Here is a 27312-nt window from a genome sequence, read left to right as displayed (position 1 = left end):
TGATTTACCAGCAATCTGTGACTTACTACCATCTCTTCCAGATTGACTAAACAAATTTGTTTCATCATGTTGCTGCATAATGAAACAATTTTTTATATAATTCAAATAGAAAGAAACCATACTAGAATGGGGACCAAACCTAACCTTCTAATATAGCTTATTTACAAAGACTCTTAACTGCTTTACAATAATCTCTCAAGATAATTAAAACCAAACTCTAACAACTTTACACTACACAACCATTTCCTCCCCCCTTTGCAACCACGAGTATTAGTCAAAAACATATACAAACTAAGCAACAAAAACTCCCCATTTAGAATTTTTGCACCATCAGATAACTCATTGCAACCATGTTGAACTTAACAAAATTCAGCATATACCACAAGTGGCCAAGAGTTTTCAACACACCCAATCGCCAAAAAAAAATCCATCATAAAGCACAATTTCCACAAGTGCCTTGCCAAACAATTAAAAAAAATCCCACAAAACATAACAGAAAACAGATAACAGAAAACTGCACTGTTTTATCCTCTTCAAACATAACATGAAACACCCACAAAATATCACGCAAACTAGTCATTCCACCAATCTGTCAACATACCACCTGGACCAATCACAATATGGCAATTGGAGGGAAGAAACCCTCCAAAGAGATAAACAAATCCAGCAAACAAGACAAGATAATCCCGATCCATAAGATAAATGACTTCCATAGCCATCAAACCTGCTAACAAAGCTTCATGAGTTAAAACTATCAAGCACAAAAGAGATCACATAAATAATTTGATATTAATGCCATGAACTTACATTGTGCATTACTTAACATAAACAACATCCATATTGTAATTCTTACATTACCATTCATAAATTACAAAGTCTTAGCAAGTTATCATAGTGAGCATTCAAAAAGTCATAAGTTAGAAATATATCCAACTAAGGAATCCAAAAAGGCACAAAAGTTCTTAATATTAGCAAAATTAGTACCTATCCACACATCCAAACTGTTAACCTCCGCGCAACAACCTCTTGGCTAAACTTAGCTTTCCCTTATCATTGAGGTGCAAGAACAGTGATAACTTGGTATAGTTGTCTGCCAACAACTCAACAACCCGTTAGCTCTATTATCACCATCAAGGCATTCAATACCTTCTCCTGTGCATTTGATATCTTCTCCTCTGTTGCTAGCTCTTTGATCGAATCCTTCATTGTGTCCTTGGTTATGGCAGCGAGGTTGTTGATGGCTTCAACTATAGCATCATCACCTTTATTCACGTGCTTTCGTTTCTTACTATTGGAGGTTGCACCTATACTTGGTTTAAAAGACAAAGTGTGCGTTGCAGACATTGACTCGCCATCCCCTTCAACACCATTGGATATATAATTACCACCACCCGCTGTGTCATTTGCTACTTTGTAATCCATGTTAAGGACATCCTGGAGGGTTGATATAAAGGTCTCGGCATGTTCACCTATTGCCCGGTCATTTCTAAAAATTTCACACCAATCCTAATACTAAGGTAACTGTTTGTGCTTCATTGATTGTGCGGTGTGGTCTGACTGCAAGAATTAGGTAACTAATTAACTACACAGCATTGTTGAAATCATTGAAGCATGCTTACATAAAATACCTAAATGATTGCTTCCCATGCTTCGTCAGTAGCCTCAATGGTTGTGTAGTATCATTCCACCATACTCTACTTTTGGATAATATCGTGACTAAAGTACCATGTGTTTTCTTCCACACATATACTTTTGAGTTTATATGTGGATTTCCACATATATTTGTCTTTAGGATTGTTGCCCGTATTGCATTTTCTAATAAAGTCAAACACTCAGCTCTAAATCCATTCTCACTTTTCCATACCTTGTTGATAACATCTTTTAAGGCTTGAATTGAAACTTCTTCTTCATGGGCACTCTAGTTACGTCGTGTTTTTTTTTGCTTTCTTGCCTTTTCCAACTAGAGTTTCGGATATTGATCCACTATTCATAGCTACCCAGCAAATAACCTCTTATTCCTATAAAAAAAGATATGAGATGTGTGAAGTATGTTGACAAATATGCAGCACGTGGAATAGGCAAAGAAAAAAAAATATAATATTATAACTATCATGTAATTCATACATCAGTAGATAATATCATAAAATAATAAACATAGAATCCACAAAGGACAGTAATACATATCTAGCAAAATAAAGTGACTAAAATTTGAAATACATCAATCAATTAATTATTATTATTAATTGTTCCATAATAACATTGCAAAGTTATCTCTCTAAGTATCTCAATCGTTTGAGGAGTCAAAACTGGTTATATAATCATCTTCTGTGTCATGACCCGGGCTACCAACATCCTCATCGACTCTTCCATAGAATCAGCTGGCATCTGTGATCGGATGAAATTGTGTAATAAAATATAAGTCATTATGATTTTGCTTTGTACTTTCAAGGGGTAGAAGGATTGACTTCGAAGGATAGCTCATCTCTTTTTTAGTAACCCAAACATTCTTTCAATGACATTGCGAGCTTGAGAGTGCCTCTAATTAAATAATTCCTTGTAATTTTATGGTTCGATTGCATGGTTGCCCCAAGCATCCATATGATATCTTACTCGCCTATATAGAGTCAAGAATCGCTCAATATTTGTGTAACTATTATCACATAGATAACAACACCTTGCATTAATAGGTAAATATTACGTTTGCACTATTTAGGAACTCTTTTTGTAATATTTTTCTGCTAATTCAACCAAAAAGGATACACAAGTGGTTACATCACCTCTTGGAACTTTTACTGAATCATCACGAGTGAATGCATCTCTCAGAACTCTAGCATCTGCTGCGGATCCCTCCCACCCAATAAGCACATAGATAAAGTTCATATCGCGGTCGCAAACCCCCAAAACATTAATCCCAATAGTACCTTTTCTTATTCTATATTTTGTCTTATCTCATATTGGAACATGTACGGGGATATATGGTCCATCCAAGGCACCAAGACATCCTTGAAATAAATTATAATGCAAATAATAATGTTATGTTACTATCCTTATATTAATAATACATTCATCAACAAAAACTCATAAAATAATAAAAAGGATTCGATATATTACATTGAACCATTTCCAACTTTCATTGGTGCAACTGTCATCCACAGGCCCAAACTTCACTAATAGTATTGGATGTAATTTCAGAATTTATCGCATAACTTCATAGAAATATGTGCTAATTGTCTGTCCATTGTGTATATAATCATGGCCAATAACTCGATTTTTTTTATGATGCGCCAATATAGATAGAAACATGGTTACCTTCTCTTGAATTCATACATATTTAGAATCTACTAGCCCTACAATAGTTGTTAGCAAGTAACACAACTGTGCAAATGCATTCCAATCCATCCTCAAGTTTACCACACATTAAACATCTCCTACTTCAACAATCCTATGCAAATGACTCAATTGCACATTAATTCTTTGTGTTAAGGTGTATGAGGTTGGTGTTGTACGAGGTTCTCGATGTCACTTCTCAAGTAATCTCATCTAATGTCGAGTTAAAAGACATAACAGCAAAATATTTTAACAAAGCATTTGGTGCAGCACCACAAGAAGTACGATGTTTCTACGTCTAATGTCCATCTTCCAAAGATAAACCCTACCGTCTTGTCCACTAAACTTTCTCACCAACCACCAAGATAATTCGAAGAAACATATGAGTCTTGACAAATGATCCAACATAACGAGTGATTCGAACACCACGAACATATGATATACCCTATGAAAAAAATGAAACTCTCATTACATTAAAATCATCTTACATCTTACCCACTAACGAACGATCCAATCTCACTAGCAACAACTCAAACTCAACAAGCAATAAGTTAACAACTCGATATTGGAAATTTTAATATTAAAAACCCAGCAATATCTAAGATGCTATCTTAGATTCACTCAAGAAAGTTTAGTGGACAACCCATTGGACTTCGTCCAAAACAATAAAAATCTGAACAATGAAATGGAAAAAAAAGGTCAAACAAGTACACAAAAATAACACTGTAGTAGCAAAGAATGTGAGACAACAAATAATAACAATGATCAGATACCTTTAAAACTAGTAGATTTTGTAGAGATCAAGCGCACCGAAGAGGCGTCGCAACATTTGAATCCACCCAGAGATTGTTTCTCCACACTTTTGTGCTGCCGGAATAGAAATGAGAAGATGAGAAGACGAGCAAAAGGTATGTTTCAGTTTTGTTGTAGGGCAAAAGGTAAAAAGGTCCTTTTAACTCGTTATCAGGGTTACTGTTTAATTTGGGATTATTAATACCTTCTTCGAAGTGTGATTGATTTTCCAACTGCTACAGTGTTTTAATCAGGCTCTGTAGTTATCATTGGTTTTTTAAAAACTAGTTAAACATGGATTTAACTCATAATCCTATCATAATCCACCATACCAAATAGGGCCTAAGAATCTAATTGCAATCAGGAATATGAAACATAAACAAATACTTACGATTTAACTTGTGTTGGGTCATTTAACCGAATCTCATTAAACTCTCTAGGAAATAGATGCTAAGCCTGGATGCCAATTGGGAAAGTATGACTTATGCATATTCAAAAAATGACACCTACACATAAATGGCATTAGTAATAAATACATATCAAAAGTTTATTATAATAGAATATAAAACTGAATAGTTACAGTTTGCTAAAACATAGAAGTGTAATTTTCTGTAGCACCAAGAGAATTATAATGAATAAATTGACCTACCTCGAGATCTATAACCAATAGATGTCAATGATCATCTTCATTATTAAGATGACAGAAGATATATCTTCGTTAGTCTCCATGGTTTGTTGAAATACTTGGACATGCTTCATTAAAAACATGTCATGTGTAAAGAAAACAATTATCAGTGGAATATATGCAAGAAAAATTAAGATTAGTTTTGTTAGTCAAATACTCGCAACAAATTCAACCCCACAAAATATGAATGGATCATAAGGTGTGTTGGAGGTGTTTGGTTTCATTTATCATAATTGTAAAATATGCATTTATGAAATCGCCATGGATGTATTGAGCTCAATCAAATACTGCCATAAAAAATTTCATATATAATACAAAAATTGATTTGAACTGTACTAGAAGCATTGTAACCCTACATAAACAAAAATAATATGATAAATTATAAAATAAAAAAAATCACTATTATTATAATAGAATAATATGCATAGCGGCTACATTTGTAGCAGCTATGAAAATTATGTGATATAACAATTTTCAAACATGTAGGTGGTTCTAACATGTTTCACTGCTAATAGTAAAATTTAACATTGAAATGTATTATTCTCAATACAGCATGTAAGTAATGAAAACAGTATTAACCTGGTTTTAACAATACACTTATTGAGACATAAACAAATTACTCATCATTGTCTTAGTAATCCATACTTATAGAACTACGTTATCAACTAAGTCACTTTAATTGATTGAGCTTTAATTCATAACTGAATAAGAAAATAAAATAACAGAGCTCCATAGTCTATTGGAGAGCAAGGTATATGAAGAACCACGAGCAACCCATACCCCAGATAAAGAAGTCATAGGGTCCAATCCGCTAAGAAATACAAGGATAAAGAAGTGTACTAGAAAGACTTTTGGATCACGACCGACTCTTAAAATTGAACAAGCACATAAAAGAAAAAGAACTGATAGTAAACAAGGGATGACTATAGGGAAAGAGAAAGGGAAAAGTCCATGTCCCATCAAACAAATCTGCCACTACTTCATCAAATCAACTATATGCTGAGATTGTCAATGAAAAATCTAAAATCTTGAAGGTACGATTGACTATAGTTAATTTTTTTTATTGGTAATTCCTCAATCGCATATTTATCTATGTATTTATTCAGTAAGTGAAAATGTATTTTTAGAAGAATAAAGATATTGGGATAACAGACCTGTCTTTTACAACTAATATTCTATTCTTTTCAATTATAATCTTGTCCTTCTCAACAATGCTAATTTCATAATTACTGACACTCCTCTCCAATAAATCAACAAGTTCCTTTATTTTTGCCTCTTCTTCAATTAGCTTGTTCTTGGACACAACCAAAGTATCTCAGCAAATTGTTCATCTTTTACTTTGCATAATCGACATTCAACTTGCTTTTGAACATCCTTTAATACATGCTCTTGAACATCATATGCAGCTTGATCCTGAACATCCTCTGCTTGCTCGGAAAAAAACAGTGGCAAAGTTCTAAGCAATTTGATCATCAATTTGCTCTACAACATCTACTAGGGAATCAATTGATAAGGTAGTTGTTCAATCATTCTCTTTATTCTTTCTACACGTGAGGTTATCCACTTCCATTGACATATTCTTGGAATGACATGGTTCTTGTATGATTCTGATATGTTCACACATTCAAACCTGCAATATAACAAGAATTTTTATAAATTTTGAATGAATGACATACATAACTAAAGTTACAACAAAATTTAATAATTTACAACAAGTAGTTGTGCAGATCGTTTAAACATTAGAGTTTGATTTCCCTCAAGGCCCTCTGGCTTGAGCCTATGTGAGAGCATCATACTAATGACTTCCATTTATGAGGTCATAGTCATAAACAACCTTACACAAATTATGTCTACCTAAATTTTCAAAATCGTCTACAAAATCAACTAATGATAGTACTGATAGTCTAGATATACTATTATTAGTAGAAAATAACACGCAAATAAAAAAAAACACAAAATAAAAATTGATAAAACGAAAGATTAGATTTAGGAGATGATTGTTTGCTGATGTTGATCAGCTTGTTCTTTAGTTCCATCTTTGAACAATCCCGATTTATGAAATGTTGAAGGTAAAGTAGGGTAAAGCGCACATCCAATGCAAAGAAACTTCATCGTCGTGGTCTGGAAGTCCTAAAATCAATACAACATCTTTTCTTATGAATATAATCTTCTAATGATTTTGAAAGATGAAACACTTAGTTTAATAGTCTCAATTGTCAAACATATTTTGTACAATGTCTCTGATGTTTGCATTATCCGGTATGTCTAGGACTTAGGCAAATGGGCTTATACTTATCGCCTTTATCCGTCAATCATTTAGTTGTATTGTTGATATGAAAGACTTAAATTAGAGGATGTTACTTTTTCATTGTATTTTTGTATAATATGCACGAGAAGTAAAGCTTCTGTGTGAGGTTGAAGCACGAGACGCCATTTAATTTTGTAAAACAGATATGTAATATTTTAGTGATACGTTACAATTTAGTTTTGAACAATAAAATGATATGATATATCAGCTAGTTCTGTTGAGGATACGCGATGTAATAGCTATGATTTTGTAACTACTACGACGTTATGGTATGTGATCTAAGCACATTGTAACACCTATCGAATCGTAATTGCTATAACGTGCTTAGACCATAATGTTGTAGCAGCTACGATTAGGTATCTGTTAAAATGTGCTACGAATGGAACCTTATAGTAGCTATGATTCGGTAGTTGCTATAACATGCTTAAACAACATACCAGAACGTTGTAACAACTACAAATTTCATAGCTAGTATCTACTACAACAATTGTAGTTGGATGTATACTATAGAGGACAGATGTTCGGGCACTCGAATGGAAACAAAACTTACACAAAGATCTAAACCTTAAATGCATACAAGGAGAAAAATCCAACTAAACCCTAAATCCGAAATACATACGACAGAGGAAGCTTTGGAGGCGGCCGAGCGGTGCAGTGGAGTTGATCGGCGAAGACGATGAAGGGAGGACAAGGGATTTCAAAGGAGGATTTGAAATGTTTGGATTTTGAACAACACAAAATATTAAGGTGGCGTTTGGTTTATGGGTTTGGGAATGAGGGAATGGATTCATTCCCAAACCTTGTGTTTGGTTGATGGGAATGGAATCAAAATTTTGGAATGAAACCCAAAAACTTGGGTATGGATGAAACCCACCCCCTCCCTTGGGTTTTCATGGAATAGAAATGTGAATTAAGTTTTAGACAACAATACCCTTAGTATATTTGTTCAATTTTTTTTTAATTTCACACTCTCTCTCCTTATTCTCTCTCATCATATTTTATCTCTCCTTATTTTATCATCACACTTTCTCTCTCAACATACTTTCTCTCTCCTCATTCTCTCTCATCACACATTCTCTATCATTTTCTCTCTATATTCTCTCCCATCATACACTCTCTCTCCTCATTTTTTCTCTCTTCATTCTCTTCCATCACACTTTCTCTCCCATTACACACTTTCTCCTTATTTTTTTTATCATACTTTCTCTCTCATCATACTTTCTCTCTCCTCAATCTCTCTTAGCATACTCTCTCTCCCTCATTTTCTCTCATCACACTTTCTCTCTCATCACACTCTCTCTCTTTATTTTTTCTAATCATACTTTCTCTTTCAGCACACTTTCTCTCTCATCATACTTTCTCTCTCCCCAGTCTCTCATTTTCTCTCATCACACTTTCTCTCTCTTCATTTTTTCCCATCACTCTTTCTCTCTCAACTCACACTCTCCCTCTCATCATACTTTCTCTCTCCTCACTTTTTCATTTTCTCTCATAATATTTTCTCTCTCTTCATTTTTTCCATCACTCTTTCTCTTTCAACATACTTTCTCTCTTCTCAGTCTCTCATTTTCTCTCATCATACTTTCTTTCTCTTCATTTTTTCCCACCATGCTTTTTCTCTCAACCCACTTTCTCTCTCATAGTACTTTCTCTCTCCTCACTCTTTCATTTTTTCCTCATAATACTTTCTCTCTCTTCATTTTGCCATCACTCTTTCTCTCTCAGCACACTTTCTCTCTCATCATACTTTTTCTCTTTTCAATCTCTCCTATCATGCACTCTCTCCTTATTTTCTCTCATTATATTTTCTCTCTTCATCATACTTTCTCTCTCATCATTCTCTCTCATCATATGTTTCTCTCACATTCAACTCTCTCTCATCTAATTTTTTTTCTTATTTTCTTATAAGGGTAAATAAGGAAATTTAGGTTCATTCCGATTGAAAATATTTAACTAACCAAATATCATTTTTAAGAATGATACCCAAGCTCATACTCATTCCCATTTCATAATACTATGATATCCATTCTCATTCCAATTCCTAGGAGAGAACCAAACGCCCCCTAAATGTATTGGGTTTTTTTTTTCCAGCCCACCCAACGGTTTAGGGTTTCAACATGAACCGATATGGAAACTAACCAAACACGGCCAAATATAGATTGGGGACTGATCGGTAAGCGTACAAAAGTGAGGCACCCGTTTGATATAAAATCTAAATAGTCTCTTTCACGATTCCGTAAAAAACAGAGCGCCACTTTTGCCCCACAGAAAATTAAATAAAAAAGGATTAGTCTAGTTATACTGAAAAAGAAGGAAAGAAATGATGGGCGAGCTTAACACCAAGTAGCCATCGAGCACGCAAGCAGACTGTAATCTTATGATCAACGCCCGCTGCAAACTCCCGAGCTGTGAGCTCATGGCTTGGCCTAACCATGAGCCCGCAAGTAGGTTCCAAGCTCGAGCTTGGCTGTGAGCTTCCAAGGAGGCTGCAAACTTGCAACCAGGCGACTGCCCCAAACCAGCCACGATCGAGCAGCAAGTTTGTCAATGCGTTCGTGGCAAGTGGCAATGGGCATGCTCACAAGGGAAGGAAATATTGTTTCATTTTGAGTGGATCAAAAATCTGACCGAATTCAATCCACATATGGAGATGGATTGGAATTTCATTCTTGCACTAATTTTATTTCAAATAAACAAAGAAAAAACTATCCTAACTCTTGTACAATCCATCTCCATCCTTCAAAGTAAACAGAACTACCTCTTCACCTCCAGCCAATTATCTACCTAAATCTAAAAATACATAAATAAATACAAAACTAAAAATTTCACTAGCAATTTAGTAGGCATATCAATTTTATATATTTGAATGGAAACCCGGTAAAGTTGTTGCCGTGGATTCAAGTCACAAAAACAACCTCTTACACCTCTTACACGGAAGGATAAAATTGTGTACAAGACTCTTCTTCGGGATCTATATTGACGAGAGCTTACCGAGCTACCCTTTATCAATTTCATATATTTACATAAGAGACATTTACTTTAATATAACAAAGGTGCACCAATTTTCTATATCTTTTTCATGAATGCATGTACATTAATTTTATAAATTTATATGGAATGCACAAGTAAACTAAGAAAATATTTCATTAATTTATGAACTTCATCATATAATTTGGATCAAAACCCAACACTTGCTACTCAAAACAATACGCTGATACCAGAAAAATAATGGCATTTTTGGAAAATAATTTTTTTGAAAGAAACCGATAAAACATGTGTATATTTACACGAGTCTTCGAAGACATATTGCTGTATAGGAAGAAGTTATGTTTGAGTAAGTACATACAGTCAAAAGAAGGCCCCTTCTGCAATGCCTCCGTGTTTGAGATTCGATAGCAGGGTCACACTGGAGGAAAGCATCATGAAAGCCGAGGCCTTCCTGCCATGAATTATGAGAGAATGAACAAGTTTTTTTTACTCATGAAACTCAGAAGAATCAGGAAAAACTTTTAACATAATGTTAAAGGTTTGAATGGGGTCCTCATAAGTAATATCAAATAATCTTCTAATGGTAAATTCATATACCTGTTAGTGAAAGTGGTATTCCAGGCTGTTGTTGTTCTTTACTTTACACTGAAAACCTATGACCCATTTCATCTCCCAAGAGCCAAACCGTGCATCCAAGATCCGTGACTCATTCACTAAAGAGGTGACAGCTCGGTGGCACAAGTTCACAATCCAAATGCTCGGTTGTACAGATCACCAGCACTTGGAATGTGGATCTTGTTTTCATCAGTGCTTCTATAATGGGCACTGAGGCCAATTCTATCATTTCTGACAACCTCGCCCATGTTGAGATTAGTGCCAATAAGCATGCTGCTCCAGGCATCCCAATGGTTATTTGAGTAGACTGTGCTTCTTGGTTGCCCGAAGGGCAACTGCGGTAATGGAGAAAGCGCTGTATGTCTTTGCACTAAAAGTTGTGATGCATTAAAAGCATCATTTAACGAGTATGTTTCCCCCAGATGATTGGGCATGCTCATGTTCTGATGAGAAGAAATGGCCTGCTGAGACATTAGGTGAAGTCTCTGATCACCAACAGAATTGATAAATTGGGAAGGAAATGATGAATTCAATCTCAATATAGAGTTATTTGACTCAACAGGTATCTGACTCTTCCCGATAGCCAATATTGCAGGATCAAGGAACTCCAGATCACCGGAATAACCAACTGAATGTGATTGGTAATGATTTTCACCTGAAGAAAAGCCTTGCCTATGAATTCCACAAAGCAAAAATTACAAGAGTAGAATAGTAAGATAACAGAATGTACAAACCTGAGCTGGCCGTCTCGTATGCCTGGTTAAATCTATTTTGAGAAGAAAACCCCGGAGGAGGTGCTCTGGTTGTGGCTACGAATCCAGGTGGAACTGCCATGTTGGCCCTCACAACACCTTCAATCAATAAATAAGGATTTTCAATAGATAAAATGAAGATACCAGAGACAAAATTAGAAAAAGTAAACTTGCAATAACATTGAAAAGGCAAAGCATTGAAGAAATTGGGAAATTGGTTTCAGAAAATGGATACAAGAATTAGATAAACAACCTAATCAGTATAATTAACACAATCCACTACTTCAGATGTAAACCATAGATACAAGCAGATTAATAACAAGTGAAATATTATCTTCATTTTAGATTAAGAATTGCATAAACAATTGGTTATTACAGTGGACAACTTTGAACATGCACCCTTGAAGGGCTGGCAATTCTCGTATTATCATGTTAAGTGTGTCATAAGTGGGTTGTTTAAAATATAACTATCTAACATCCCTCTAGTTTGATTTGGACTGCTTTTGAAAACATCACAGGAAGTTATTCTACTTTTAACTAGTGAAAATGAGTGGTTCCATGTAAAAATAGTAAGAACAAAAGGTATTATACAACCAATACAAATGTAAATAAGGTGCAATTAGAATTGAAGGACTTAAATGGAAAAAAAAGGAAAATAATAATGATAGCAAACAAATAACTGCACATCAAAAATGTTTAATATGACAAACATTTATAAATGCGAGTGTAGAAACTAATAAGAAAAAGTCGTACCAGAACTGTTACACCTATCAGATGAATTTTCACCATTTTTGCTAATACAAGGACCCTGAGAACCATTGAACTGAAATCCAATGGGGAAACTATCTTTGTATGAGTTTAATGAGGAGCAAAGCCTTTGAGTGCCAGTAGTTTCTCTAACAGGAGATTCAAGAAGACTTGATTGATTTTCTTTCCTGGCAAAGGAAAATCTTGACTGGTTATTGCTTGAACTTTTCAATGAACTGGATATGTTAAATGCATCTTGCTTTTGTGTTTCACCCAGTAGCTTAGCCAAAGTGTTACTTGATGATATTGAATCATCCCATGGATCAAAGTCCAGTGACAAAATGTCTGAAATAATAATACTCTCTCTGGTTTCATCTACATAGACATCACTGTTAGCGCTAGTTAGATCAATCTGTCCTAATTTCATATTTTCTTCCCTGAAGTTGTACCCAGGATTCCCTGAGGTATTCCTCTTTGAAGTATTTATGTTTACATCATCCTCTCTGTGCCCATTGTGTACAACAAAATCTTTGCCACCAAAGGAGCCATTGGCCATCTCCAGCCTCCTATCCAAGTCCAGAGAGCTGTCAACAACTATTGGTTGTTTATTACCAAGCCCATTACACGAGGAAGTAGAAATAGAAGAATCTTCAATGTCATCCTGGTGATTTAGATAAGAGAAAGGCTGAATGTTATGCACTTTCAACAGATCTTCCATATCATTCATTAGAGATACCAACTGTTTCTTTTGTGGAACAGAATCAGTTGGTTCATCCATGCTCAATGACACAGGGGCTGAATCAAAATCTTGACTTGATGGCAACACAACTGAAGAGATATTAGAGAGCAAAGTCTGATGTTTACCAAAATCTTTTAAATGTTTCAATTTTGAGCTGTCCACATTAACTGAGGAAAACCTTAAGGCCAGCCTCTGTATGCCACCATTGATAATAGCTGAATCATGCTTAATAGCAACAGGATCAAAGTTGCTGTGGTGTCTAACATGACTAGGCATAGTATTATTTCTTGACATTGTGTCATCACTAAAATCCATACCCTTGTCTTCAAGTGTTTTATCAAGAGGCACAGATAGGCCAGTTGAAGAAACCTGAGGAATTTCAGTTGTATTTGGGACAACTTGAGTAGGTGAATGTGCTAAAGTATGCAGTTGGCTCCCAGTGCTCGGTCTTAGAAAATCAGACCCACTAGAACTGTCATCCAAATCTTCCACTTCTTCCTCAGGCTTCGATGTGACGTTAGTATCATCATCCCATGAAGACATTAAAGGACAATCACTATAATGAGCTATCTCCAAAGGTAGAGACAACTGTGAATCTACACAATAACCAAGTTGCAACAATTCTGATGATCCTGATATGGCACCACCTACATTACTTTCAGACACCTTTGGAATTATAACTGCTTCATCAGGTTTTGCAGAAGGTTTCTTTTGACATTCTATTGGTATAGCAGGCAAAGAAGAACTTTTGCTAGTCTCTAATACCTTCTGTTTGGAAAGAGTTTGAGTGCATTGCACACTGGAAGCCAAACCACGAAGCCCCCTGCAAGTGATCAGAATAGTAATAAAAAAAAACGCTTTCTAATAAGCTAACTTACAGGCAATGTACCATGAAGTAGCTACTGGTAAAGCATTGGATTTCCCAAGACTACTATTGGGAAGAGAACCCCTGACTTGACTTGAGGCATTCTGTATGAATATATAGAAGAAGGAATGAGCTGTAAATATGCAAGAATAAAAGGCATAATGTTGATAAGGTCTCTTAAACGGTAAGAAATTATGTAAACATGTGCCACAGGTGTAGAAGTTTACATTACAGGAATTCTTGACTGGATGCTTGTTTGAGCCTATTCCAGAACAACCAAAGTCATCTACCATAGAAGGCAACAGATTTCCTGATCGTCGTTGTGAATTGTTCACAGAAGTCTGCTGAATGGTACTCCTGCAATGTCACAAGATAAACTCTTCATGCATTAAATACAATTACAGGATCAAGTTAATGAGGCACATTACCCTAAACTAAAAATATGTGTGTCCAAAAAGCAAAACAAAAGAAAAACAGTTGGCTTGTCTCCTACACGTCTAAAGGGCACAAGGAGAAAACAACCTTGATATTTACTTGTACAATTCAAAACTTTCAGTGAATTCCTAGCAAGCCAATCCATAGGCAACCTGACACTTTAGACTGGATAGCTTTAATAAATTAATGTAAGCTACAGCATTTTTTAGCTTACCATGCAGAATTTCCTGATGTCATATCGACCAAACTAGAGAAAACATCAGAGCATCCACTTGGGGACTACCACATGAGATGTACCTAAGCAGTTTAAACACAATCTGGCACTGGGTAATATTACTCATATCGTTATCATTTCCACCTTAACTTATCCAACTTGGTTACTAACCATTAGCAACTTAAGCAAATACTACATAAGATATTGATTCATTTGAAAGTATAAAGGGAGACTACATGAGGATGAACCTGGGTAAGTGGCAGTACATATTTTTCAAAGTGGAATACCACACTCATTCTAGACAAAGCATATCTTTGAGCACATATCAGCATTAGTTAGGATGTGCAAGAAATAATATGCATGTTTAAATGCTTGATTAAGGACCATTGTTAGAACAAATGGTAAGGCAATGCTAGAATATACACTTTAAATAACTTTTTAAAGTGAAACTGCTACTGCTACGTACAACTCCCTATATTCATTGTTGAGAACATCTAAACCAATATTGGAATGAGATTGAACCCCTGATTATGGGAATTTAGTTTATAAACCTTTAAAAAGCAAACTTGAACCCCAACAAATATATTACTAAATACACTAGGTCAAACCAAATGACCCACTTGGCTGCTTTTAGCTCAATTATGATTCATGACTAGTCAAACATTTCCTTAGACTGGTCTGAGATACAAGAATGAAAATACAGAGCTGTTATAGAACCAGAAGGGAGAGGTTGGTTCGAGTAGAATCGAGCAGTTCAAGCAATTCGATTTCCCAAAAGATGAAGATTACATAGAAGAATTAAAGGGAAAAAATGAGGAGGTTATTATGGACGCAATTATGTCTGAACTAATAGCTTAACCTGTTGCTAGTATGTGATCTTCCAAAGTTTATTTCCATTGGTTCTTTGAAAACCTCCAAATGATTCTGCAGTAGTAAGTTTGTTGCACATTGCATCACCGCATACATAATTCAGAAACAATATGATCTATATTTTTTTTCCAAATGTCTAGCTCCCACCAAAAAACACATGAAATATAAACGGCGTTGAATATTTTCAAAGTGAATTCAAAATAAGCACATAAATGCAATTACCAACTGAGAGACAAATGTACAAAGATACGGTTACTAAAGCTCAAGGGTGTAATCATGACAGACAAACATCTCATTGCAGTAGGAAGTCAAGAATTTAAAGCACATGCAAAACTTCATTGGGGAAGATACCTAGTATATACTGAAATTATCTCATCTTTTGTAAAGCTATCCTCCTGGCTACCAATATCATGCAAATACAGACAATCAGGATTGCTGCAGATCTGAATCAATACAAAAATTCAGAATAGGAAGTCTTATAGATAGAAAAACTTGAAACTAAGTAACCTCTGAGAGCAAAAAAAATATAGAATTAGCATACCGTGTTCCTTAACCATGCACGACAATATTTCGTGGTGCCAAAGCATGCTCTGAGAAAAACCAAGTGTTAGAAAGAATATTAAACAATGTGTCCAGAAAATCAGAGATCAGGTTATGTGCTTACCTCAAGGATTTACCTTCAAGAACATAATTGTGTGTGGCTTGTATGCATCGAACAGCCTCCTCCTCTTTGGTATATGTAATGTACCTAACCAGTAGAGATTACATGTAAATGCTTTACACTGGAGAGAGGATTAAAAAACTACATGCATGAAATTAATCGCAAGATAATCTTAGCTTGTCTAACAGAAAGAACAAACAGTACAGCTCATTGACAGCAGCTGAACTTATTAACTACTTTACCAACTTGCATACCTAACTATCTGGAAATGACTAAAAGTTTACAAAGTGTGAATTCGATAAGAATTATAGTTAGGACCCAAGAAACCTACAGAAATTGAGAATTCCAAATAAAGGTAAATTGACATAATAAATAAAAAATCAAAGAGAGAGTTTGGTATTTACTTACACGCCAAATGTGTTGTTACTTGATATTTTCTGAGAAGAGGTGCCAGCTGGACGAGAAATTGAAATCTTTATAACTTTACCATGCTGACCAAAATATTCCTTACGCTCAAGAATCTGACAACAATAGTAGCCTATCAATAAATGGGAAGGGCACAATTTGATGTATGAAAACTGGTGAAAATGCCAATGAACGTACACTTTCATTGCATAAATTGGCAGGTAATCCAGTTATATATACAAGGTTTTTTTGCATCACTCTAACACCACTAAGGTGTTTCATGGCATCTGGAGAAATCTTGGGCTTTGCTCTTTGAGACCTTTGCTTTTTCTCAGAGGACACTTCAGCCATTATCCTGTCCTCAGTGCAAGAGATATTTTGTACCATTTCTTAGTAAAGCGCTGGGAAATATACGAGTTTTGTTGGATTAAAGGATGAATACATATGCAAAAAAAAGCACCTCTCAGAACTAGTGGAAGCCATTTTGATGACTCTGTCCTTATCATAAGCTGTACGACAAGCAGGACATCGAGCTTCAGTGTCATCCTTTTCAGCCATTTCAATTATATGGTGCCAACACCACACGCATATCTGTGTATAAAAATGCAAAATTTGACACCTTGCCAGCAGAAAGCTTGATAACATTACAATACGGTTGTAAAACACGAACAGGAGCAATATAACCCTTGCCAGTAGAAAGCTTCAGAATCCGGAAACACTAGACAAAACTTTTACCTCATATCCACATTTGCAAGGCTTCAGCTGCTGGTCAGTCAAATCCATTTCCTCCGCGCACAAAGGGCAAGTCCTTTCTCCGTCTTCACTCATGGTCCTACTTCATAAAACAATGATTTCCCAGCGATCAATCAGTAACAAAACAAAAACAAAAAACAAAAACAAAAATTGCAGACGACTCCCTGATTTCTTCCAAAATCCGACCACTACAAATGTATAGCAATAAATAAATAAATAAATAAGAAAATTGATAGCACATGCAGCGTAGGGCTAAATGTATCGTCTTTAACCAAGTCAACCTTGAATATTAACAGTCCATAACGAGATTCAGATTTCCTGAACAAATCAAATCTAATCTCAGACACAGCAGAGTAAAATGTCCCATAGATCCATCCAACGCAACCAAGACTTCTCATCCAGAGCATTGGTAAGAAAAATCGAATAGGAAATTCAAATCAAATCTTGTACGATTATCCTTGCCAGCAAATAAAATTAAGAAAACAAACAGATCTGCGTGAATCTACCCAATACGCCGATACAACAGAAAAAAAAACATTGACCGATCGGGACGATCGGAGAGGGAAAGATAGATTACGTTGAGGGTGTTTGAAGCCGACGGATTGTGCAGGGAAGTCTGGGACGGAGACCGAGCGACGAAGCAGAACAAGGGGTCGAGAAGAAGGCGAAACCTTTCCTTTGGATCGATTTTTATTTCACATCTTTGGTCTCGCTTTCGTCATTATGTAATTATTAAATTATTATTTTGATAAATTACACAGGTGTGACGTGTCCTTACATTTTTTTAAATAAACTTTATATTATTAAATTTATTTTATAAGGTAATTAAGTCTGAAAATTATTATTCAAATTTATCTTTATTTCTTTTTTTGAATTTAGTTTAATTAAGTTAGAGCTTATTGAGTTTTTAATTTGAACTTGTTTAATTTTTTAAACATTTAATATTTTTAAGTTTATTTGATACTGAATTTATATTATATATATATATAATAAATATAAATAATTTTTTATCAAGTTCAAATTTAATTGGATGGGGGTTTGTTTATAAATTTTTTTAATAATAAAATAATCTATTTGTTATAATTCAATAGTAGCCGAAGAAAGAATTATCTACTATTTTATTTCTATCAGACATTCTCTTCTTTTTTTCAAGTAAAAGTTAATTATATTCATTTTAAATATTTTTTATAGTTGATCCTTAAATTATGTAAAAGGAGATAAATAGTAAAATCAACTTATAGTCAATCACTAAATGATTAGAGAGTGTGAGAAATTTTTTTTTATCAAACAATCATATTTATAAGATAGGCAGAGTAAGTAAAAATGACAAAAATATAATGATTCATTAATCAACAATTAAATCAAATCAATCATCTATTAACACTCCCCCTTACCCTCTCTTTGGATGAAGTGAGGGAAGGTTCATTAACGGAAGGGAAAGGAAGGGGAAGGAAGGGGAAGTGAGGGAAAGTAAAGTATTTAACTTCTCCTTGTTTGGGAGGGAGGGAAGGTTTATTAACGTAACATGTGTTACTTTGTTTGGGAGGAAAGGAAGGGGAATGAAGGTTAAATAGATAAAGTTATAAAAATACCCTTACTTTTTAAATTAGAAAATTTTCATAATATTAATATTTATTTTATAAATATAAATTAGATATTTTTTATAATAAAATTATTTTTTTATATTATCATTTAAATTAACTATTTTTTTAATAAAAAATTATTTTTTTATACTATTTATAATAAAACAATGAATTAATGATAATCATACTTAAATAAGAAATAATGAAAATAATGATTTTAGAAACCTTAAATAAAAAAATTTGAAAGATAACACTGATAACAAAATTCCTATTCTTTAAAAACTTATTAAATTTTAATGGAAAAATTAAAAAATAGTAGATATCCTTTTAAATTTTGACGATAAAAATAATTTCTCCCTTCAATTCAGTTAGAAGACGTGTCGGATCCTCTCCTTTAATAATCTAGCAGTAAGCGAGCTGTGAAGAAGACGAGGAAATTGAACTCCGACGACATAGTAAAATTAGAAATTGGAATATTTCTTAAACTATTAAGAATAGGGATAAAATTGGAATAAAATTTTTTAAATTTTCCCTTCCCCTTCCTTACACCCCAATTCGGGGTGTAAGAAAATCTTTCTTTTCATGGGTAACGAAGGTTAAAGCTTACCCTTCCTTACCTTTCCTTCTCTTTCCTCACTCCTTCCCAAACGAGATTCAAAATTTCCCTTTCTCTTATTTCCCTTTCCTTCCCCTTCCCTCACCTCCTCCTAAACAGACCATTAGATGATTGATGGAAAAAAAATGAATGAAGGAAAAGGAGTACAGTAGTATATACTTCCCTTTATTTCAATTACTAAAAATCTTTTAATTGATGCATCCATATCATGTGCACCAATTTCTTAAATATTGACACCGATAATGCTTTTATGAACAAATTCAACTACATTATCGCTAAAACGAATTTGTTGGACATCAATATTATCTTTCTTTTGAAGTTCATGTGTGATGCGGTGATTAGGAGGGGCCCATCCTGCTACCACGGTGAAGGTCAAAGTCAAGATAGTTAACGGGTGGATGGTGTTGGCTGGTCGGGCGAGTCATACGTCGATCAGGGATTAAGAGCAAACCCACCGTCTTCGACACGGAGTAATCAAACCGACGCTCAAATGACATGTAGAAGTTAAACCGAGCGGCTCCCCCGCTTGGCCTAGCAGCAGACTCCACATCAGTCAACCATACATACAGTGAGCTTCCGACCAAGTGGCCTTCCCGCTCGGCCCAGCGACAGATCATCGTGCCAATTGGCACAGCCATGCAGCACAGCCAGAGACAAGAAAGGGCACGGTCGTGCCATCCTTACACGGTCGTGCCGCCGTAGTCGCGCCCTAGCCTATAAAAGGGTTTTAACCCTTTTCCTCAAAGGGAGGAGAGACGGGAAGTGAGCTGTCAGGGAGAGAATCGACTTGGTTCCGTTCTACGCCATCCAGGACATCCGTCCAGCGATCCTTCATCACCACATCAACTCCAGAAGCAAAGGATTGGATCCGAAGATCACACGTCGTCGTTGGATAAGCGTCTTTTCTCTTTCTCTCTTCTTGTTTGAGAATTGTATGCTTAATATTATGTTTTCGGGTTTTTATCCGGTGTCTATGGAGTAGAATCTTTATTCTAGGATGAGAAAGTAGTTGTGGATTGGTTTGATGTAAGACTCGTACTTTTGCCTCTATTTCATTGGATGATTTTGTATGCTTTGTTTCGACTACTCGATCTCTATATCGTGTTAATCAATTGTGTAGGAATTGCCTATCTCGTAGAGAGAATATCCTAGATCGTACACCCGAGGGGCCCTAGTGATAGGGGTAACCCGTTCACGGACATTTAGGGTACTTCCTTGAAAGGAAAGACAATTCCTCCATAAGGAAGTAAGAGACCAAACTAAGCTCTTTATCTCTATCCTTAGTGACACCAATTAGAGTAGTGTCCTTGTGATCTACCGAGGTGCCCTAGTGACAGGGGTTAATCGTAACAGGATTTTATAGGGATCTTCTTTATTTGGTACCTAAGAATAGATACTTCAACTTCCGACGAATGCATGTTGATGAACAATGAGTAAAGGAAAGAATGTGATATATCAATACCACCACAATGAAATCGAACTCCTAGAACTCGTCATAATTAAGTAAATTACTCTCTCTTCACTAGTTCTCGTTTTCGCTTCTTATTCCCTTTTCTTTAGATAACTCACAACCATCGATAGTTTAGCTAATCTTAGGTGAACCATTGCTAGTGCTTATAATCAGTCCTCATGCGATCGATAATCTTATTACTGACGATGAATCCGTGCACTTGCGGAAGCGTAACAAGTTTTTAGCGCCGTTGCCGGGGACTGCGTCTATAACATTAGCAAGAATCAATTAGATTAGACTAGACTTAGTTTTTCCTTTATTTTCCCTTTTTCTTAACATTCTGTATTTTAGAGATAAATAATTCTATTTTTATTTTCCTTTATTTTCTGTATTTTATTCCATATATTGTTTTTGCATGCATAGAGCTAATCTTTCAGGACAACTTCTACCGTTCGATCCAGAGATTAATAGGACTTTCCTGAGAAGAAGAAACCTACAAAAAGTATTTCAGGCAGCATAAGAATCTTCAAAGATGACTGACAAACTATTGAAGGAGTATGCAGCACCTTATGCATGAGGGATTCGACCAAACATCACTTGACTGCCAATCGAAGCCAACAATTTTGAAATCAAGCCTGCAGTGATCTACATGGTTCAACAAAATCAATTCGGAGGAGGATTGCACGATGATCCAAACCATCACTTAGAGCTTCTCTATGAGATATGCGGTACTATGAAAGTGAATGGAGTTCCTCCAGAATCAGTGATATTGCTTCTTTTCATATTTTCCCTGAAAGACAAAGCCAAGCAGTGGCTAAATTCCCTTCCAGCAAATAGCATATCATCTTGGGAGCAGTGTGAGCAGAAATTTCTAGACAAGTTCTACCCACCGAGCAAAACTGCCCACATGAGGAACTTGATCGCTAGCTTCAAATAGATAGACTCAGAATTATTATTTGAAGCCTGGGATAGATTCAAAAGTATGTTGAGGCAGTGCCCCCATCATGGCCTTGAGAAATGGGTGGTTCTACACACCTTCTACAATGGAATCAACTATCACACGAAGGTATCCCTCGACTCTGCAACAGGAGGAGCACTAATGAACAAGAGCATTGATGAAGCCGAAGAGATCATAGAGAATGTGGCACAGAACCACCATCAGTGGGAAACTGAAAGATCTGGTGGTTCTTTCTCAGGGAATCCAATAAAGGCGTTAGGAAAATTCGACGTAGATGCAGTCACACTCATGTCTGTTAGGACCTTCGGACGCGGCTAGAGAGGGGGGTGTGAATAGCCGACCCCAAATTCTCGTTTCTTCCTACAATTTGAGTTAGCGCAGCGGAAATAAAAAGTAGAAATGAAAATGGAGAAGATCAAACCTCAAACATGATGATATAACAAGGTTCGGAGATGATACTCCTACTCCTCGGTGTGTCCGTAAGGTGGACGAATCCTATCTATCCGTCGGTGGATGAGACCCCGGAAAACCGGCTAATGAAAACTCCTTCTGGGTGGAGAAACCTCGCCACAATTTCTCTTGCAACAGCAAGATCAGAGTACAAAAAATACAGCAAGAAGCCAAGAACAATATGAATGTAAAAACACTAGTTTGCTTGCCTTCTCGTCGACTGTTGATGAAGCAGCAACTTCACGGATGCCAATCACAGCAGCAACTATTCAGTTGGAGACCCAGCCGAGGGAAGCTCACACGAAGCTTCAGTAATGGAGAGCTCAGCAAAGCTCAGATCGCAGGAGCAAGAAGAAGTCAACCACCTCTGTAGAGGCCCTCCACATCTTGATTTATATGAACCTGCGAAGAAGAAGACAGAGACACAGAAATCTAGCCGTTGTGACTCAACGACTAGACCTGGACCGATCAGGCTCCACCCTGATCGGTCCAGGGCAGATCTGATCAGTCAGGGGACCGATCAGGCCCTAGGCTGATTGGTCCCCAGACCGATCCCAACTCTCATAGAGAGTTGGTTGCAGAGCCCTGATCGGTCTGTGGACCGATCAGGCCATAGGTGGATCGGTCCACCGATCGATCCCTCCTATTCCTTCTCCCAATCTGTTTGGTTACTGATCGATCACCAGACCGATCAGATGACCCACAGTGAGAATCATAGTATCACTGGATCGGTCAGCAGACCGATCCAGATACCCATAGTATCACTGGACCGATCCAATTTCCCAGCCTTAAACCTAAAGCCTTCCTGATCTAGAGAACGAGCTACCGAGCCCTCTCTGACCTAGTCCGGAGAACGAGCTACCGAGCCCTCTCTGGCCTAGTCCAGAGAACGAACTACCGAGCCCTCTCCAACTTCGTCCAGTCCAGAGAACGAGCTACCGAGCCCTCTCCAACTTCGTCCAGTCCAGAGAACGAGCTACCGAGCCCTCTCTGACCTAGTCCGGAGAACGAGCTACTGAACCCTCTCCGACTTCCACGTCCAGTCCAGAGAACGAGCTACCGAGCCCTCTCTGACCTAGTCTGGAGAACGAGCTACCGAGCCCTCTCCGACCTAGTCCGGAGAACGAGCTACCGAGCCCTCTCCAACTCCATCCAGTCCAGAGAACGAGCTACCGAGCCCTCTCCGACCTCCCATGCCAAGCTTCCATACTTGGACTTTTCCCCGTGCCCAGCTCCCTGCTTGGACTTTTCCCGTGCCAAGCTCCCTGCTTGGACTTTTCCGTGCCAAGTCTCCATACTTGGACTTTTCCCGTGCCAAGCTCCCTGCTTGGACCTTTCCGTGCCAAGTCTCCATACTTGGACTTTTCCCGAATCAGGTCAACTCAAGTCGGGTTAACCAGGTCAACCTTGACCAAAGGTTGCACCCACAATCCCCCAAGTTCCTATTCTTGTCAAACATCAAAATATAACTTCTCCATTCTTGTCAAACATCAAAATATACCTCGAGTCAGGTCAACTCGAGTCGGGTCACCCAGGTCAACCTTGACCAAGGTTGCACCAACAATGTCTACAAAACTGGACGCTCTGACCAAGAAGTTTGAGGCCATGGGGAACAACAACAACACGACCAATGCAATAGCTTGTGTTTGCGAAACTTGCAGAAGTACGGATTATGCTCAAGATACTTGCCCCCTATGGCCAATACAAGCACAGATAAACCAATTTGAGTAGTGTGATGCGATAGTCAACTACAATCAAAGGCAAAACAATCCGTACTCCAACACATACAACCCAAGATGGAGGAATCATCCGAATTTCTCATACCGGAACAATCAGGAACAAAGGCCAGCAAAACAAAGCTATCAACCTGGACAACAAAGCTACTCACCTGGGCAGCAGAGCTACTCATCTAGACAACAGACTTATCAACAACAACAACCTTCACAATCATCCAGAATTGAAAAGATGCTAAAGGAAGCTCTCTCAGAGCAAAAAGAGATGAAGAATGAGATTAAGCTGTTGACTCAAAGAATGGAAAATTTTGAGAAACACCAAAAGATGCAAGACAACCATATAGCTCAGATAGCCTAGTCCTTCTCAAGAGCACAGGGAACATTTCCAGGAAAGTTATATATAAACCCAGTGGAACACTGCAACCGCATCGAGCTGAGGAGCGGACGAACTATGGGAGACCCCCAAATCATTACTCAGAAAGGAATTGACTCAGGGGAAGAGCCCTCTCCCCTAATGCCCAATCAGATCCAGAATAGGGATGGAGAGGAGGTTGTTAGAGTGTATATTAAAAACCTAGCTTTTGTAAACATTTATTTTGAAATAAAGAATCACATTGGTAAAAAATGTCTACATTTATATGTTAAATGTAGTTGTTCAATTAATTTATATTGTAGATAACATAGTGTGTGGTGTCACACACAGAAGATCATGTTATCAGTTTTTTATAAATAATAAATAGTAGCTCACGACTAAGATGGATAGAAATAAACCATTGGAATAGTCGTAGTGTAATTTGGTATTAGTTTATCTTAACTATAAAATTACACTAGTACACTCTGAGTGTATTGAGCAGGACCATTTAAGGTAAGTTCTTTTTGTGCTGACTTAATAAAAGAACAAGACCTTAGTTATTATAGAAGTGTGTGCTCTTAATCCTAATATAATAACAAACACATATATTTAGTATTCATTTCTTTAACTTATCAAAGGGTGAGATTTACCTTGATAAATCAAAATGCTCGATAAATTGGGAAATGATATTACTTATAGTGTGTGTTGTTAATTATAGAAGGAAACTGTGTCCTAGTAATCTAGGTTGATAATGCCCCCAAGAGGAGCTCATAAGAATTGTCATGTTAAACTCTGCAGGTAGACTTAGTCCGACATGACAAAAAGGTTGAGTGGTACTACTCTTGGACTGAGATATTAATTAAAGAGAGTTGTCAGTAACTCATTTAATTAGTGGGCATTCGACATCTTAAATACAGGGAGACTAACACACTCATAATAAGAAGGAGCCCAAAATATAATTGGGATTGGTGCGGTAGTTCAATAATAATTCTTTAGTGGTATGAATTATTATTGATGAAATTAAGTTGGGTGTTCGGGGCGAACACGGAAAGTTTAATTTCATCAGGAGACCAAAACCAATTTCTCCTCTCGGTCACTATCATAGCCTCTTGTATATAGAGAATTATACCCACCGCATACCCACCTTTCTACCCACCTTGAGGTGGCCAGCCAAGCTAACTTGGAGCCCAAGCTAGGGCCGGCCAAAGCTAAGGGTGGAGCCAATTTAAGGTGGCAGGCCAAAGCTTGGATCCCAAGCTTAGGTGGTCGACAACTAGAAAAATAAAAGGGATTTTATTTAAAATATATTCTTATGTGGATATCATGATTTTAAAAGAGAGTTTAAAATTTAAATCTTTCCTTCTACAAAAGATTAAGTGAAAGATTTGATATCTTTCCTTATTTGTAGTTAAAAGGAAGATTTTAATTTTTTTTTATAAAACTTTCCTTTTTTTTGTAATCATGTTCATGATTTAAAAAGAGAGTCTTAAAATTAAATATTTCCTTTTATAAGTTTCTACAAAAGGTTAAGAAAAGATTTGATATCTTTCCTTATTTGTAGATTGAAAGGAAGATTTTAATTTTAGAGAAAACTTTCCTTTTTGGAAATTATCCACATGTTTTAATAGAGAAATTTTAATTTATAAAATTTCCTTTTATAACCAACCATGAAGGGAAAAATTATTAGAGAAATTTTTTAAAATTTCAGAAGTAAATTAGGAAATTTTAATTCTTGTGTTATTAAAACTTTCCTTGCTTGGAGCTATGAGGTAGCCGGCCACTTAATATAAGAAAAGGAAATTGTTTTTAATCAATTAAATTTTCCTTTTCATGACAAAGAAAATAAGGAAGTTTTTATTTAAATTTTTCTTATTTGCCAAGACTAAGGATTATAAAAGAGAGGGAGGGGTGCCTTCATAAGATACAACTCTATTCTATTTTCCTCCCTCTTTTCCTTAGTGGTGGTCGGCTCTAGTCCTTGCTCTTCTCCTTTTCTCTTTTTCCTTGGTGGCCGGCGACATCAATACTAGAGGGGTTTTTAGTGGCCGGTTCTAGCTTGGAGAAGAAGGAGAGAAAGGAGGTTTTGCTCTTGCATCCCTTGGAGCTCATTGGTTGGTGGCCGAATCTTGCTAGAAGAAAGGAGGCTTGGTGGTTCTCATCTCGGCAGATCGTTGCCCACACAACGTCCGAGATAAGAAGAGGAATACGGTAGAAGATCAAGAAGTTATTACTTACAAAGAAAGGTATAACTAGTAATTGTTTTCCGCATCATACTAGTTTTCTTTGTATGAATTCCAAACAAAAGAGGCTAGTGATTCTAGATTTTCTGATTAGATATTCGAAGTTGTGTTTATTTTGTTTTGTTTTTATCGAATTTGTGATTCGATTGTTCCTTTTGGTTAAACCTAGAGTTATATAAGGAAATTAAATATTAGATTTCTTTAAAAGGCTTTGTCTAGGTGGTGGTGGATGATCCCATACCCAAGAAGGCCTAGTACCTCGCCATGTAGTCCTGGAAGCCAATTTTAGAAATTAATATTTAATTGAATTATAACATAGGTGGATTTGGATCAATAATGTTAAGCATTATGAACACAATAATGCTTAAGTTAAATTTGGAATCAATAATGTTAAATTCCGTTTGCGATTACGAATTTAATTTCTAAAGAACACAATAGGTTGTTAGAAAAGGTTCAGGACTTATATAAAATTTTTGTGCAGTGGAACCGGTACGATCTTCCTAGGACCAACCAACAGAGGTCACTAAGAAAGTTGAAGAGACTCTTCAAATTCCCCTACAAAGTCATATGATTATTTTACCTCAGAAACTGATAATATCCCAGAAGATGAAGAGTTCAACTGATTCTTGAAGAAGATTAAGGAAATTTGTGTAGAAGTACCACTGATAGACACACTGCACCAAATGCCGAAGTTCGTAAAGTTCTTAAAGGGAATTTTATCCAACAAGAGGCAAAAGGGCGACTTCGAGACCGTGGCATTAACAGAGAATTGCA

At 36.4% G+C, this 27312-nt stretch overlaps 1 protein-coding gene, 1 long non-coding RNA gene and 1 pseudogene across 5 annotated transcripts; all 3 read right to left on the bottom strand.

Moving 5' to 3' along the window:
• Positions 1-400: 400 nt before the first annotated feature.
• LOC122008393 lies at positions 401-4759 on the bottom strand. The gene is made up of 3 exons (XR_006119278.1): positions 4511-4759; positions 4101-4194; positions 401-724 (listed from the first exon to the last, which is right to left on the bottom strand). It is a non-coding gene; the product is annotated as an uncharacterized LOC122008393 (long non-coding RNA).
• A 1170-nt stretch (positions 4760-5929) lies between these two features.
• LOC122008392 lies at positions 5930-17855 on the bottom strand. 4 transcript variants are annotated; one of them, XR_006119277.1, is made up of 15 exons: positions 17734-17828; positions 17139-17238; positions 16864-16994; positions 16602-16758; positions 16407-16519; positions 16002-16085; positions 15879-15927; positions 15689-15780; positions 14046-14175; positions 13843-13922; positions 12221-13776; positions 11450-11566; positions 10698-11370; positions 10459-10551; positions 5930-6434 (listed from the first exon to the last, which is right to left on the bottom strand). XR_006119277.1 is itself a non-coding variant. In XM_042564105.1 (13 exons), exons 2-13 carry the CDS (start codon positions 17229-17231, stop codon positions 10844-10846), a joined length of 3129 nt encoding a protein of 1042 aa, XP_042420039.1. In that variant the 5' UTR covers positions 17232-17238; positions 17734-17855; the 3' UTR covers positions 10735-10843. The 4 variants fall into 4 exon arrangements, 3 of the variants coding, with proteins under 3 accessions (XP_042420039.1, XP_042420040.1, XP_042420042.1); XM_042564105.1 differs by lacking the exons at positions 5930-6434; positions 10459-10551 and having other exon boundaries at positions 10735-11370; positions 17734-17855; XM_042564106.1 differs by lacking the exons at positions 5930-6434; positions 10459-10551 and having other exon boundaries at positions 10735-11370; positions 17139-17235; positions 17734-17853.
• A 3889-nt stretch (positions 17856-21744) lies between these two features.
• LOC122013156 lies at positions 21745-21816 on the bottom strand (annotated as a pseudogene).
• Positions 21817-27312: the final 5496 nt, after the last annotated feature.

The sequence above is a fragment of the Zingiber officinale genome, chromosome 8A (assembly GCF_018446385.1).
Source record: "Zingiber officinale cultivar Zhangliang chromosome 8A, Zo_v1.1, whole genome shotgun sequence".
NCBI lineage: Eukaryota > Viridiplantae > Streptophyta > Magnoliopsida > Zingiberales > Zingiberaceae > Zingiber > Zingiber officinale.
This window is presented reverse-complemented; position numbering and strand designations above follow the sequence as displayed.